At 39.8% G+C, this 13932-nt stretch overlaps 2 protein-coding genes across 23 annotated transcripts in view; one reads left to right on the top strand and one right to left on the bottom strand.

Annotated features, from left to right (window-relative positions):
* Positions 1–4362, bottom strand: part of PHKB (phosphorylase kinase regulatory subunit beta) — a 219543-nt gene extending 215181 nt beyond the window's left edge. For 4 of the 19 annotated variants that reach the window (XM_044761194.2, XM_044761193.2, XM_070500643.1 and 1 more), the window contains exons 1-2: positions 4207–4297; positions 1921–1935 (exon numbers count right to left, since the gene is read on the bottom strand). In XM_044761194.2, coding sequence (XP_044617129.2) covers positions 1921–1935; positions 4207–4282 — 91 coding nt within the window. In that variant the 5' untranslated portion in view covers positions 4283–4297. Of the gene's footprint in view, positions 1–1920; positions 2034–2689; positions 2806–3878; positions 3988–4206 lie in introns of all 19 variants that reach the window. The other 15 variants (XM_044761196.2, XM_044761195.2, XM_044761197.2 and 12 more) reach the window with 14 other exon arrangements.
* Positions 4350–13932, top strand: part of ITFG1 (integrin alpha FG-GAP repeat containing 1) — a 284107-nt gene continuing 274524 nt past the window's right edge. For 2 of the 4 annotated variants that reach the window (XR_011499061.1, XR_011499062.1), the window contains exons 1-4: positions 4368–4773; positions 6461–6533; positions 11674–11819; positions 12959–13016. Coding sequence is in view for 2 of the 4 variants with exons in the window: in XM_014867980.3 (XP_014723466.1) it covers positions 4566–4773; positions 6461–6533; positions 11674–11819; positions 12959–13016 (485 nt within the window). In the remaining 2 variants the exon portion in view is untranslated. Of the gene's footprint in view, positions 4774–6460; positions 6534–11673; positions 11820–12958; positions 13017–13932 lie in introns of all 4 variants that reach the window. The other 2 variants (XM_014867980.3, XM_070500645.1) reach the window with 2 other exon arrangements.

Raw genomic sequence — 13932 nt, 5'->3', positions numbered from 1 at the left:
TGGTAACACTGGATAGTTTCCAGCCAAAAGTACCAGGGAAAAGCTCAGCTGTGAACCCAGCACACGCTTTAAAATGACTTTGAAATGAAATTACACCATAAAACACTCTCTTACAATGATAATGTCCAAGGAAACACAATAGAGGAAAACAAATCATTTCCAACATAAATGCAGTATTTCCAAATTAGTAAATAAACTATAAATGCAAACCCCTCTGAGTATTTATTTTAACAGATAAAAGTTTTAAGTATTTCTTTATAGTCATTACTAAATTTTTAGTTAGAGGAACACAAAAGTATAAATATTGAAAAGTAGTTTTTAAGGAATCAGTCTTTAAAATGGCTTCTTTTTGAAAAATGGTATTTTTCTATTTTGTTTCTTGAGGCATTCTATTTTGATTGAATAATATGGTACTGGAAAAGTTCCTTGTATATTCCTTCAAACACTCTATGTACTGTTAAAGCACAGTGCTTAAATTTTGAAATTTTCAGGACTATTGGTGCATCAAAGCATATCTTTAGCATTCTATTTCCCCATAACTGCTGAAGGACTTTGCTAATGCTGAAAACCCACTGAGCCCTTATTATGAAAGCCTAGATGGAAAAGAGCCTGGTGCTCAAAAGAAGAACAGACTGCCTAAAGTTTTCTGCCCTTTTTTTCTCTCAGTTTAAAGATCAAACGAGAAATCACTGGGCAATGTTACATATCCTATTTTGTCATTTAGCAGATGACAACTAAAAACAAGGATCATTTTCATTTCTTAAAGTGTAAGCTTTGTTTTCTCCTGTTGAACTATATTCTTCTTTAAGCTATTTCCTATTTCTTTTCTTCAAGATTTTCCTCCTCCAACTTGCCAAAAAGAGGACTTGAAATATAAATGAAAATAAAGGGGAGAACCAATTCTGAATGGTTATGGTGAAGCTAAGAGAGTTTTCACTGTCACTGTTTGGGCTGGCTCCTCTCACATTTACCTGTTCATGAGTTCTGAGATTGAATATTCTGCTTAAGGTACATTAGAGTCAAAGCAGCCTCTTGCCAACAGTCTTCTCCCTGAGTGCTCACACACACCACAGGTTTTAAATGGCCCAAGGTGGGTCACGACTTGCAGAAAAAAGCCCTAAGACTTCAGTCTTCAGTTCAGCTCTATGGCCACTTAATGAAGCCTTTTCTTCCTCTGTAAAGCAAGACTGGACACATCCACAGGCCCGGGTTCCTAATGGGAGTCCATACATGGTCTTTCCTGGATGCAGGAATCTCCTCAAAATTGTTTTCAAAATCCTGGCCACTCCTCTGGGGAGCAATTCCACAGCTTTCATCCAGCTTGCAAAGGGTCCTACCAACATGACAGTGTAAGAGCCATTGTGCCAACATCCCCTCCAGCCCTTACACCAGGAAGCCATGGGATTGAAGACCAAGCACATGGCCTTGAAACACAATAGTCTCAAGATCTGGGGCAAATTGCTTCACTCTGTGAGCTTCCCTTTCCTGTCTACGAAAATGTACATAAAAATATCTACTTCACGGGGAGTTGATGAAGAGTAAATAATTGGGATGCTGACCAAAATTTCTAATGTATAAAAGTTATTTCCATTATGCATGAAGACAAAAATAATTCAAGAGACTTTTTATGTACCCATTTGACAACTGAGTTTCCCAGACACTGAGAAACTGCCCCTTGTCAAACAGAGCAAGTACAAAGGCACGGACTCCACTCTGAACTTCTCATGACCCACATAACAACACAACAGGTCACATTCAACATACAATGCAAATTGGAGCCTAATAATAGCAGAAATGATGCTCAGGCTTGGGCCCACCAAAGAAGAAATAAAACCAAAAAGATATCATATGGTGACAAGAACTTTCAGAAACAAAGGTATTTAAAATTACCAGTGACCCTTTTGGGGTCTACACACTTACCAGACCTTAAGAAAGCTGGTGGAGAAGAGACGACCGCATCAGGTGAGCTGGCCATTTCAAATTGTTGACTCTAATCATAAGCGTCGCGGGCTAAACTACAGCAATTTTCAAAACTGTTTAGTGAGGGTTAGAGCAATCAGCATTAGATTAATTGAAAGCAGTGTGAGTAGTTATTAAGATGATGCAGTGTGCAACAAAGGCAATAATTGAGGTTCATTATAATTTTATTTTCTCTTTCATGAGTTGAAAACTTGATTTTCTTTTCTTTGATAAATTACATTTGCTTATATAAATGAGACAGGAAATATAGCCGCTTACTACACATTACATAAGAGTGACATCCTTCATTGAGCAGGGAAGCGATTATGCTACTATGTAACAATGCTCAGAATTTTGCAGCGGCATCTGCATCAGAGTTAGCTTAGTCCAAGTTTAAAACGAAGCTCAGTGTATATACTCTTCCAAAAGTAACAGGAATCAGTTGATTGTTTTTAATGACATAGTCAGTCAATGATTCACTCAAGAAACTTTAGTCTACACCTCAGTTACCAGAGGAAGAATCTGAAATCTCAACTCACTTGGAGGAATGACTTCAAACGGTCTCTCCTTCTACTGTGATGTGAACATGAAGGAACACCCCACATTTACACCATGCACTTAACTACTTTGCTCGTGAAATTGCATTTAAGTGACCGCAGTCAACAATAGTTAAATAAAATTTCAAATTTTTTTCTAAGTTAAAAAGAGAAGGTAGGTTTTCAAAGCTTACTGTTATGACATGCATTTCAGAGGAAATAAAGACTGGAGAAGAAAATGAACCAATGTGCTTCTAAAGGAAAGGAGAAATTGCTGTAAAAATATATGTTGAGGGCAGAATTCAGTTCCCTGTAAGAAAACTCCAGTTACTCTCTTTGACCAGATATTATCAATCCAATAACACTTTTTATAGCCATATTGACACACTGTTAGTGGTCAACTCAAACATGACACAAAAATTTCAAGAAAAAGTGTGAAATAAAAATATATGTGACCACTCCAAGTAACTGCATTGACTCTAAAATGTACTAGGGACTATTTTTGAAAAATGCTCTCATACTTTTGTGGTAGTTTTGCTATAATCCTACATAAATAAATGTAAAACTTTTTTTAAGGTTTAAAAATATTAGCAACAAAGATTGGGTGAATTTCTTCTGTATGATTTATGAAATTAGATACTTTATTCAAAATTCAACCAAAAAAAAAGGCAGAATGCACAAGAGACAACTAAGAACTTCATAAACGGGAAAAGTCCAAAATATAATGGGGGCATATTAGCTGAGGGAAAAAAAAAAAACCCTCTTAATATCAACCAAATGCAGAGAGAATTTTCCTAGGCCTAAGCTTTCCCGTGTTCTTAGATTAGACACATAGACATTAGCATCTCTCAACACGGACATATAGTAACATCAATCCTTTAAAAGAGAAGAGTCTTAGTTGAAGACTTTTCATTCCACCATCTTTCCTGTTTACAGGCACACGTTGAGCTCAAGATTATATCCAGCCAGCCAGGAATAAGGGAAGTTTCAATCCTGTCTCTCAGAAGAGTTACCAGCTACAAGCGCTAACTTCGAAGTCGTGACTTTGCAATTTGAAGAAGTCAGTTCAGGACACTTGAAGTGTTCTAACTGCCTGCGCAGCGTCTTCTGACCTCGGCGGCCTTGGGTTTGGGAGCCGCGACCGGGAACTAGGCGTCCCAGGGCCGCTTGCCCGGGGAAGGGCCGGCTTCCTTCTGAGCCCTGACTATGCTCAATGTGACCCACTGCGTGGCCTGACGCCCTGTCCCCCTCAACTTCTGCCACACAGATAACTGGCTCGGGCTCAGAACTTCTGAGAAATGTAAAAGGGAGAGATGAAATAAGGCAAGGAGCAGCGCCGGTTTTCTAGGACCAGATTATAGTCACAGCTAACAACGAAGCTACCTGACTTTTGAGGAGAAACACAGGGAGAACACACTCTTTCCTAGGGATGTGGCCGCCGTCTGATTTCTAAGACGACGACTCCGGAGAAGTCGGCATCACTGCCATCTTTCTAGGGGGAAACACACACGGAGTAAAGTTGGGGTCACTGTCCAATTTCTAAAGGTATGGGAGTCAGCAGGAGGAAGGCCGGGGCCGCCGCCTGCTTTCCCAGGCGGTACACGCCAGCACAGCTCCATCGCAGGGCCTGCACCTGCCTCCCGCCCGAGGCGCTTGAGGAGGAGCACTACCCACGGTGCAGGGGAAGGGGTGGCGCCCCAGCCAGCCAAACCTGAGCGCTTGGTCCGGGCTCTTCGCTCCAAGACCTTCCAGCTGACTTCGGCCACGAGCCCCGCCGCCCCCGCCATCGCGCTCTAGCCGCCGCCCCCGGGGCCGCCCGTCAGCCCCGGCAGGCCCCGCCCCCCCCGCGCGACACTGTCGGGAGGCGCGCCGGCCGGAAGTGAGCGCAAGGGCGGTCTTCGACCTAGCTCCACGGCCTCCCAGGCGTCAGAGCGGCAGCCCCAGCGGAGAGCCAGCGGGGAGCCGGCGGCGGCTCGTACGAGCGCCGGGGCTGTGCCATTCTCTCTCGGCCGGCGGCACAGTGCTTTCCGGCTGCCGTCAAGCGCGGCATCGGGCCGGCGGGCGGGGGCCATGGCGGCGGCGGGCCGGCTGCCGAGTTCCTGGGTGCTGCTGGCGCCGCTGCTTGGAGGGCTCGCGCTGCTGGGAGTCGGGCCGGTCCCCGCGCGGGCGCTGCACAACGTCACGGCCGAGCTCTTTGGGGCCGAGGCCTGGGGCACCCTGGCGGCCTTCGGAGACCTCAACTCCGACAAGCAGACGGACCTCTTCGTGCTGCGGGAAAGTCAGTGCTTGCCCGGCCCTCCCTCTGTCCACTGTCCCCGTGCCCCTCCCGATGTTCCCCACACCCCTTGCTCGGATGGCCAGTCCTCCTGCGTTTCCCGGCCCTTCTCTCCCAGCCCTGTGTCTCTCCCTTTATCTCCAGCATCCTTGACAGCTTGCCGGTTTTCTCCATCTTTTCCAACGCCAGGGCCTGGCCTGGCCATCCCACTGTTTGACCTAACCCCCAAAAGCAATGGAAACACCCCAGTTTTTTTCCTAATAAGCTCTAGGCCTTCACCCACGCACCCCCTCCTCCCCATAGAATCACCCGCCTTCCAGAGTCCCTCCTGATTCCCAGGAGTCTTTGTAGCTTGCCTATACATTCCCTCCCGAGGTCTCTCCATCCCCTACCTCTTTACTTCCTCCAGTATTCCTTCCCGTTGATGAACTGATGCAACTTGTCAAGTTCTTCTCATAGGAGACTTCTCCCTGCCTCGTTTACCTAATTCACCCCCTACTCCCGCTGTCAGCGTCCCAGCTTTCTCTGAAGCTCCTCTGCCCTCCCAACGCCCTGAACACTCCACAGTTCACACATGCATTTTGCAGGGACCACTGATAAACCCATTGTCTCCTTGGGAAAGGAATCTCAAACTGCAGATTCTTCTCTTTCCTAAGCTGACTAGTCTTTTGTGTGCGCCTGATCCTTTCTAGCTTTGGTCACCACCCTAGTCTTTCACATCTCTGCTTTCTTTGCCAACTCGTGGTTCTTGAGAGTTCCTTTTCCTAACCATCACTAAACAAAGTTTTTTGTAAATCTTGATGCTGACAATGGGCTTAGAGGGTCTTAGTGTTCTTGAGTACCCACAGAAGCAGGTACTGTTTAAGGTCAAGGCGGTGGAAGCAAGGAAGAGATGTGCTTATACAGACCTTGAATGACACAATTCTGGCTCAGATATCTTGGGGTCTTTGCCTGGACCCCAGAGCCTCTTGTGGATCCTGAATATTGTTCCTCTGTTTGTATGACCCCTTGTATTGCAAGACGAGTGCATACTGCCAAACTTGGAACTACTGCATACAGAGACTTAACTTTAAAGGTGGCTTGCGTGTGCTTAAACAATTTCAGAAGTCTGTCCCAGTGAGCACTTACTGTGCTCCAAAAATGCATCAACCTGGGGAATGGTTCCACAGGAGCCACAAGAGGAAGGTCTTAGGCAAGCAATTCAGGTTTTTCTGATTAAATACATAATCATGTCCTTGTTGCTAATCCAATACCCACAGTGGGTGTTCCTGTGTCCTTGGTGTGATGCATCTGTGTGGTGAACTAAACAGTCTTATAAGGGGCTGCATTCTTAGGTTTAGGGAGGACAAGGCTTGATATATAATATAGTTATAAGGTATGTCCTTTATGTGGTTCTTTTAAGTCAACCGATCTGACTCCTGGCAGAAGCCATTGGCTTTAATTTATCTTGACCTACTAGGTTTTCCATGTTCATCCTTCCTGTTTCTCTGCTGCTTTGAACATTGAATTTGTGATAGAGTTAGAAATTCCCATTCCATAGATTAGTAGGACTAACCTTGAGAGAGCAGATGAACTGGAGTAAAATAAAAGTTTTCTTGTTGAGAAAAGTACCTGGAAAACTTCTTGTGACCACTGATTGGATATGTTACCAGGAAACATTTTTCTAATATTATGTATTTGCTTTTTTTAGGAAATGATTTAATCGTCTTTTTGGCAGACCAGAATGCACCCTATTTTAAACCCAAAGTAAAGGTATCCTTGAAGTAAGTACAAATACGTTTCTGTAAAATAGTAGTCATTAGTGTAATAATGGTATGCAGTAGCTAGTTGGATTGGCTTTGAAATCAGTTTTACTCAACTGTGGTATTGACACAAAACCACTAGTTATGAGCTATGAGTAGCAGGCATTTTGTTAGGAAAAATACTAAATGTGCCAAAGCTTTAAAGTGATTTACTTTTTAAAAATATAAATAAATTTGAGTGGATCCAGATGTATTCCTGCATAAACACCCTTTATTCCCTTGCATCAGATATGCTTTCTTGAATGTGTTAGGGATTGTCCCTCATCCTGAGTGTGCTGTGGGAGCAGCTCACTTATGGGCTCGTCAGGTCAACTGTGTGTTTTGTATGAGGTGAGGGAGAGTAGTTTGCAAGAGGGGAGAAGGTCAGTGACTTCTGTTCTGATTTTTTGTTGTTTATTGACTGGTAGATGGTGAGTTTTTATGGTTGATTTTGAAGAAATTCAAATCAAGCTGAATTTTTTAAATGTTCAGATAATAGTTGTTATTTTTCTTTTATGTAACTAGCCTTGCTTGAAACACAGTGACCCCTATCAATAGTGAGCAACACAGTTTTGAACCTACAAGAAGCAAGTATTGATTGTTCTCTGATTCAAGGAAGAAGAGATGAGTCCGTGCAGGCTAAAGTGGCATAGAAGGCCATGGGACTTGAGCTTGACCTTAAGATAAGTAAAATTTAGGTGAAGGCTTTCAGCTTTAGGATGCAGCATTAACAAGAGATGGCATTAAAAACAGTATATTGTGGAGAGGAGGCCGAAAGATTTGCCTAACAAAAGTGGAGGGTACGCTTTGGAGAGTTATGGACTAGGAAGAGATCAGTGCAGACTAGGAACCTTCATAAATATCAGAAAGAGTTAGAACTCAATCCCATGATAAGTGGAGAATCATTACAGGTCCTTGTTTAAGAGAGAGATGATAGGGCCGGCCACATGGCAGATTTGTTAAAGTTCCACATGCTCACTTCCACAGCCCAGGTTCGTGGGTTCAGATCCCAAGCACGAACCTACTCCACTCATCAGCCATGCTGTGGAGGCATCCCACAAGCAAAGAATAAAGGAAGATTGGCACGGAAGATAATTCAAGGCAAATCCTCCACAAGCAAAAAAAGAGGAGGATTGGCAATGGATGTTAGCTCAGAGCAAATCTTCCTCACCAAAAAGAAAGAAAGAAAGAAAAAAAAAGATGATGAAAATGGTATTTAAAATTGATTTACTTGTTAACCCTGTGCAGGATGAATTGCTATGTAGAAAGATCAGCAATTATTTAGGAAATGGTTTAAAACACTTTTAAAGTCCCCAATGAGCTAATGAGTGCTCAGATTCTACAATATTTAATTTAAACTCAGACATATATTAAAAAAAAAAAATTGGCCTTGAGTTAGAACATTGAGAGGAAAGTTATAAATGGATAAACAGGAACTTATCCCTCTTGAGAAATGTTCCTGGGTATTAGATGTCAGCATGCTTAGAGTGGAAAGGGAACAGAAGTTGATAAATATTATGTACAAGAATTGAACTATCCAGAAGTGATTTTTTTTTGGAAGATTAAAAGTTAAGGAAATTTATGGTATATAAAGGACTTGGGTTCCACTAAGTTAAAAAATAAATAAATTTCTTTTTCTTTGATTAATGCAGTCTTGTTTTATATACTTTTAAATTTTAGAAACTATTGTTTTTATTTATTTAGAATATTTTTCAAAGTGAAAATAATGATTCTTCACCCTTTTCTCCCCCCACTCCCCTGTTCCTCTCAGATGTAACCACTTTTAAAACTTTTAGCTGTTTCTTCTGGTGTCTATTTCCATATTTTAAAATAAGTTTTTACACTGTAATTTCTTAAGTTATTATTTCATCTCTTGAATTTTTTTTGTTGGCATGGATAAGGATTTAGCATCTTGAAATTATCTCCATCATTTTCATATAGTTATATCACATTTTTTAGTTGAATCAGTAGTTGTTGCTTACATTTTGACCATGTAGATTCTGTGTACTTCAGAACCAAGCAGTATACTGTATTTAATTTCTGTACAGTTTTTCCCTTCTGGAGCAAATGATTGCTTTTTAAAAAATAAATTGCCCAGTTTTCTGTGTACCTATCCTTAATTTCTTTGCAGATGTTCCATCGTATCTGCCATATACCTATTGTGCATTTTTGTTTTCCGTTGAGACCTCTGCACTCCTACCCAATCTGGATTCATTCTCTAGGCCTTCTACAGAGCTGCAGTTTGGGGCCTTGCCCTTTGCTGTTCTTTGTTTGATCCCTGTTTCTTGGATCCAATGCCATTTTATTCTTTGCTTCTTCATTTACTTGACTGGAGCGCATCCTTCAGTAAATTCCTGAGAAGGATACACAGTATGTCCTTCCATGTCCAAAAACTTTCCACTCACCCTTAATGCTTTGGTTGGCCTGTAGTCTTCTAGCTTCGTGGGTTGCTATTTTAATCCAATGTTCTTTCTCCTAATCCTTCAGATGTAACTTGTTTTATTTTTAATTTGGGAAGCTATGAGGGTCTCTTCTTTATCTCTTTTGCTCTGAAATCTCATGATGATCCATCTTGGTGTAGATTATTTTTCATTTATTATAGTGGGCATTAGGTGGTCCCCTTCAAGCTACAGGCTTCTATCTTTGGGGCTTTTTAAAATGTTTCATGTTATTTCTTTGATAGTTTTTTTTGCTCTCTTTCAGTAATTCCTGTTAGTTGGTTATTGGACTGCCTGGGTCCATTCTTTCTTTCTTTCTTTTATCTATGTTTTTGTCATTTTGTTTTGTTTTCCTTTCCAGGAGCTTTTCTCAATTTTATCTTAAGTTTTCTATTGGATTTTTTATGTTAGCTGCCATATTTTTTATCTTCAGGAAATTTTCTTTGTTGTCTTAGTGTTCTTTACTCTTAGCATGCTGTCATTTTTTTTTATGGACATACTTTTTTACATCTTCAAGTATAATTTTAAAGTTTTATTCTGTTCCCTCTATTATCTCTGTTTTCTTCAGATTCCTTATTGCCATGTGTTTTGGCTCTCTTTAGTATTCATAGTTTTCTTCCAAAGGGAGGTGTCTGTTCACATTTAAGATTTGAGTAAGGCACTCAAGAGCTGACTAGAAACTGCGTGCTGGGCCTTGCCTCCTGCCTTTAGCCCCGTGGGTGTGTCCTGGCTGGCTGGCATCCTGGGAGTAGGGTAGAGCTGGGGGAAGGGTCACACTGTTTCTTGTGTAGACTTCCCATTAACTCCTTGTTTTTAGCTTAAGGCTAAAACCTTAGCCTCTGCTGCAACTTAAATCTCTAATGCCTGAAACTTGCCAGAAATAAACTTCTTGGTTCTTGCCTTGGGAAGCAAGAGGAAGAAGGGACCATCACTCACAACACAGACTTAAATTAAACCTCTTTTCAGCCTTGTGCCTCACTCTTGTCTTCCACTGTTTCTGATGACTCCAAATTCTGAGGCTCTCAGGGGTTCTTCAGGGCAAAAAACGTTCCTTCTTGAGTCTTTATCTTCAGGCACTTCAGCTTACAGTTTCCTTGCCCTTCTGAGTCGATTAGCATCCCTCCACCTGCTATCTCCTTTCTTAGCTTTTTGTCTTTGAGGGTTATACTTCTTGTTTTTAATTCATTCCATATCATTTGAAAGAAGAGATACGTGCATGTGTCAATCTGATGTTGTTAAAACTTCTACTTCCTATTTTTAAACCATTAAGAAGCTGGGCAATTGTAGGAGTAAAACCTGATTAGATTAAGTTCCTATCTAATCCTTTGTAAGAAATTCCTATCTATTTCAGAGTACTTCCAGCCCCCAAATCATGAATGTTTTTGGACAAGTATGACTTCCAAGGATGTACAGTTTGCATTACTGTACATCCATATATACACACATACACATGCGGAGGCATGCACGTTAGGTGCACTTTGCGGCATAGTAGTCTGTGTGATTGCTATATCATCATTTCTAAAGACCAGGTATTTTTCATAGAAAGGTTAATGTATTGTTGGAATTCTTTGAGGAAACTGACATTACCAAAAATATTTTATTGTCATCAGGATCAATTTTAGAGGCCAGCACAACTGAATTTGAATTCCAGCTATTTCATTTAACTAGCTCTTTAAAGTGTTAACACTGAGAGCTACTTAATCACTCCAAACCTCAGTTTGCTGGTCTGTTCATGGAGAATAACAATGTCTGTTCCTGGTGATAAACATTAAATTATCAGATAATAGCTTTTAAGCACTTGGTATAGTATCTGGGACACAGTAAGTAGATGCATTATGATAGAGCTGTTATTGTTTTTCTTCACTATTCTTAACCTTTTCTGTATTTTCTTCATTTTCATTTCTTATTTTGAAATAAAACATATATTTCTATAGTCTCAATTCCATTTAGAAAATAATTATTCATAGTCTATTTGGAAACTTGCTGTGTTGCTATTTGCTCTAAGTAGAATTAAATATAAGTTGAATTTAAGACCTATTTTCTGGTTAGATCACTCAGATGACATTATGACAAGACTCCAGAATGTTTTTGTTAAGTTTTCAACGTTAATAATTTTAGAATTATTGTTAAAAATATAAAATTAGGTATGTATGATTTGATAGTATATTGCCAGGTTTGGTAAAAGAACTTATATTCTATTGCAAATCTTGAGTAGTTTCCAGAAATAACATGATTACTTAGTTTTCACTGTAAATTTCAAATCTTCATTAAAATCCACAATTAAATATTTTATGTACATCGTTTAACCTTTAAAATGACAGTGATACTCGTTGCTGCTTTAGCAATTGGTTACGAGCCTCCCTTCCGAATGTCCTGGTGTCCTTGACAAGAGAACTAAGTAAAAAGACGATATTAGCTAAAGCTTGAACATAAAACTGAGCTTTCTCTTGATATATATCTGCAATTTTTCTTGTTTCTGAAGACTACTCTGCATTCACCCTGAGTTCTTTTGTAAACCAAAGAAGGCTACATACATAAAGGATGATAAGATATTAAAGAAGAGAATGAAATTAATCACTTCTGTGAAATTTTAAATTTTGTGTTTTTTTTGTGTGGTACAAATATAGAGGTGTCCTTTTTTATTATAACTTGACCGACTATCTTAAAATGCTTGTTTCTTTTAGGAATCACAGTGCACTGATAACAAGTGTAGTCCCGGGAGATTATGACGGAGATTCACAAATGGATGTCCTTTTGACCTATTTTCCCAAAAATATTGCCAACAATGAATTAGGAGCTGTTATCTTCTGGGGACAAAACCAAACATTAGGTGAATTAGTTTTAAGAGTTTTTAATATTTGTCATTGGATATTAAAGGAAAAATTTGCCTGGTATTCTTAGGTAAATGTAACAAAAATATTTCTCTGAAATCAGTTCAGAAATGCAGTTCTTGAGTATCAGTAATTGTCTGTAAAAACTTTTTTAAAGGTTGATTTTTATTTTTCAACCCAGAACTGGTCTGGGATCAATTCCAGAGAACAAAATCCACTCTTTCTAGCTTGAGGAAGAGAGAGATTTATCAAAGGGTTCTTATGGCTTACAGAATTATTGGGATGGCTGAAGAACTCTTTAGTTCTCTGGGCTGAACTTTCAGGAAGCCACTGCCTTTTCATTATCAGCAAGTGGCCAGTTGCACAACTGCTAGAAGGACACTGTCCTTGCTGTGATTCTCACCAGCAAGATGAGTGCCCCGCACCCTGCCTCCTGATGCTCACAAGGTCAGCCATCCGACACTGAAGCAGAAATGGCGGCAGCACAGCCTTCACCTCATTCCCGCCTTCCAGAACTCACAGGATAGCTGATTGGCAAGGCTTACATTTTCTCCAAAAGCTCAGATGCAAGGATATCTGAGAAATGCTATTTTTGGTTTCTAATCTTCCCAGTGCAGGCAAACACAAAAAAGTTAGAATGAGGTTGAGAATCAGTCTATGACATCCACTCACAAATCTTCAAGTCTTATCTGAAAAGCCAATTAATTATACCTAAATAGACAACTTTATTCATGGAGCCAGATTTCAAGGCCAGGATGGGGGAGGCGGGGGCAGGGCATGGACATTTTAGAGTCAAGTATTTTTGTGTATCTTGCCTTCTTTACACCAAAACCTTAATTGTCAACTGCTCTAGTACTAAATTGGATATAAAGAAAACTAACCTAAGTGATTTTCAGATTGAAGCCTCAAAAAGAAGTTATTATAATGCTAGTCTTCACTGTGGAATGAACTATCCCGATATTTTATCTTTACAAACTTGATGTCCATTTAAGTTAGATTCATAGTATCTCATTAATGGTAATAGTTGGAATTAATTACAGATAAATCTTGAAAAGAGTAAAAGAATATCTTTCCCTAAGTGTTGATTTCAAAAATAATATAAAATACCTGCTAATTTATATATTTTCTTTCTTCACAGATCCTAACAATATGACTATACTCAATAGGACTTTTCAGGATGAACCACTAATTATGGAGTAAGTATATGCTTACTTCCCTTTGAATGATTTAAAACTTAGAAGCATAAAATAAAATCTATCACGTAAGAAACTACTTTGCTAAGACAGTAAGTTCATTCTCCCTTTAAAACTGATACTCTTGATTATATTATATTAGCCATGATGGAGAATAGAGGAAAATGAAATTCAATATTTTGGAATGGGGAAGAAATTTGTGTTTTTGTTTTGTTTCACTAGCTTTGAATGTATCCATTATGGATCTGTTTTGATTCTAGCCATGTTATTACTCAGAGAATTAAGATAACTCTTTTTTGGGTAAAACTATTAGTGCTTGATTAGCAGATATGAAGGGTACAGGGTTTCCTCTAGAAATTTAGAAAGATTTCTATATTAGGGAGAAGCTTTTGGTTTTTTTTCACAATTCTTCCTTAGTGTTATCATTTTTTTCCTCAGAATAGACTCATGTACCAGGATAAACTGAATCCACATTTCTGTCAGGAGTTTGGTAATGAGGTAGAGAGATCATTTGGGGACTAAAACACTGTGTAGCCACCTTCTCACTTCCAGGGCTGCCTTTTGTACGGTTACTAACATAATAGTCAGACTTCAGTAGGTCAACGGCCGTTAGAAGTCTGAACTATAAGTCCATGGATTAGTTGTCTTAAAGATGTTCAGCTTGATTTCTTTCATAGTTGGGTATTTTTTCATTGTCGTTACAATATTCAAAATTCAAATGTGACTTTTTTATACCAGATAGGGATTATTTTTGTGGGTTATTTCTCCCAAACCCATCTAACTAAGCAAGTTGGGTTATGATTCTGAAATAAGTGCTGTCTCCTTATTATTCAGGAATAGTCTAGGTTATGCGCAAGTTACAGACAACCCCAAAATCTCACAACAAAAGTTTATTTCTTCCTCACACTACATGTCCAGT

This window comes from Equus asinus, chromosome 28, assembly GCF_041296235.1.
Source record: "Equus asinus isolate D_3611 breed Donkey chromosome 28, EquAss-T2T_v2, whole genome shotgun sequence".
Classification (NCBI taxonomy): Eukaryota; Metazoa; Chordata; class Mammalia; order Perissodactyla; family Equidae; genus Equus; species Equus asinus.
The sequence above is the reverse complement of the archived record's forward strand: the minus strand, read 5'-3'. Positions and strand labels throughout refer to the sequence as shown.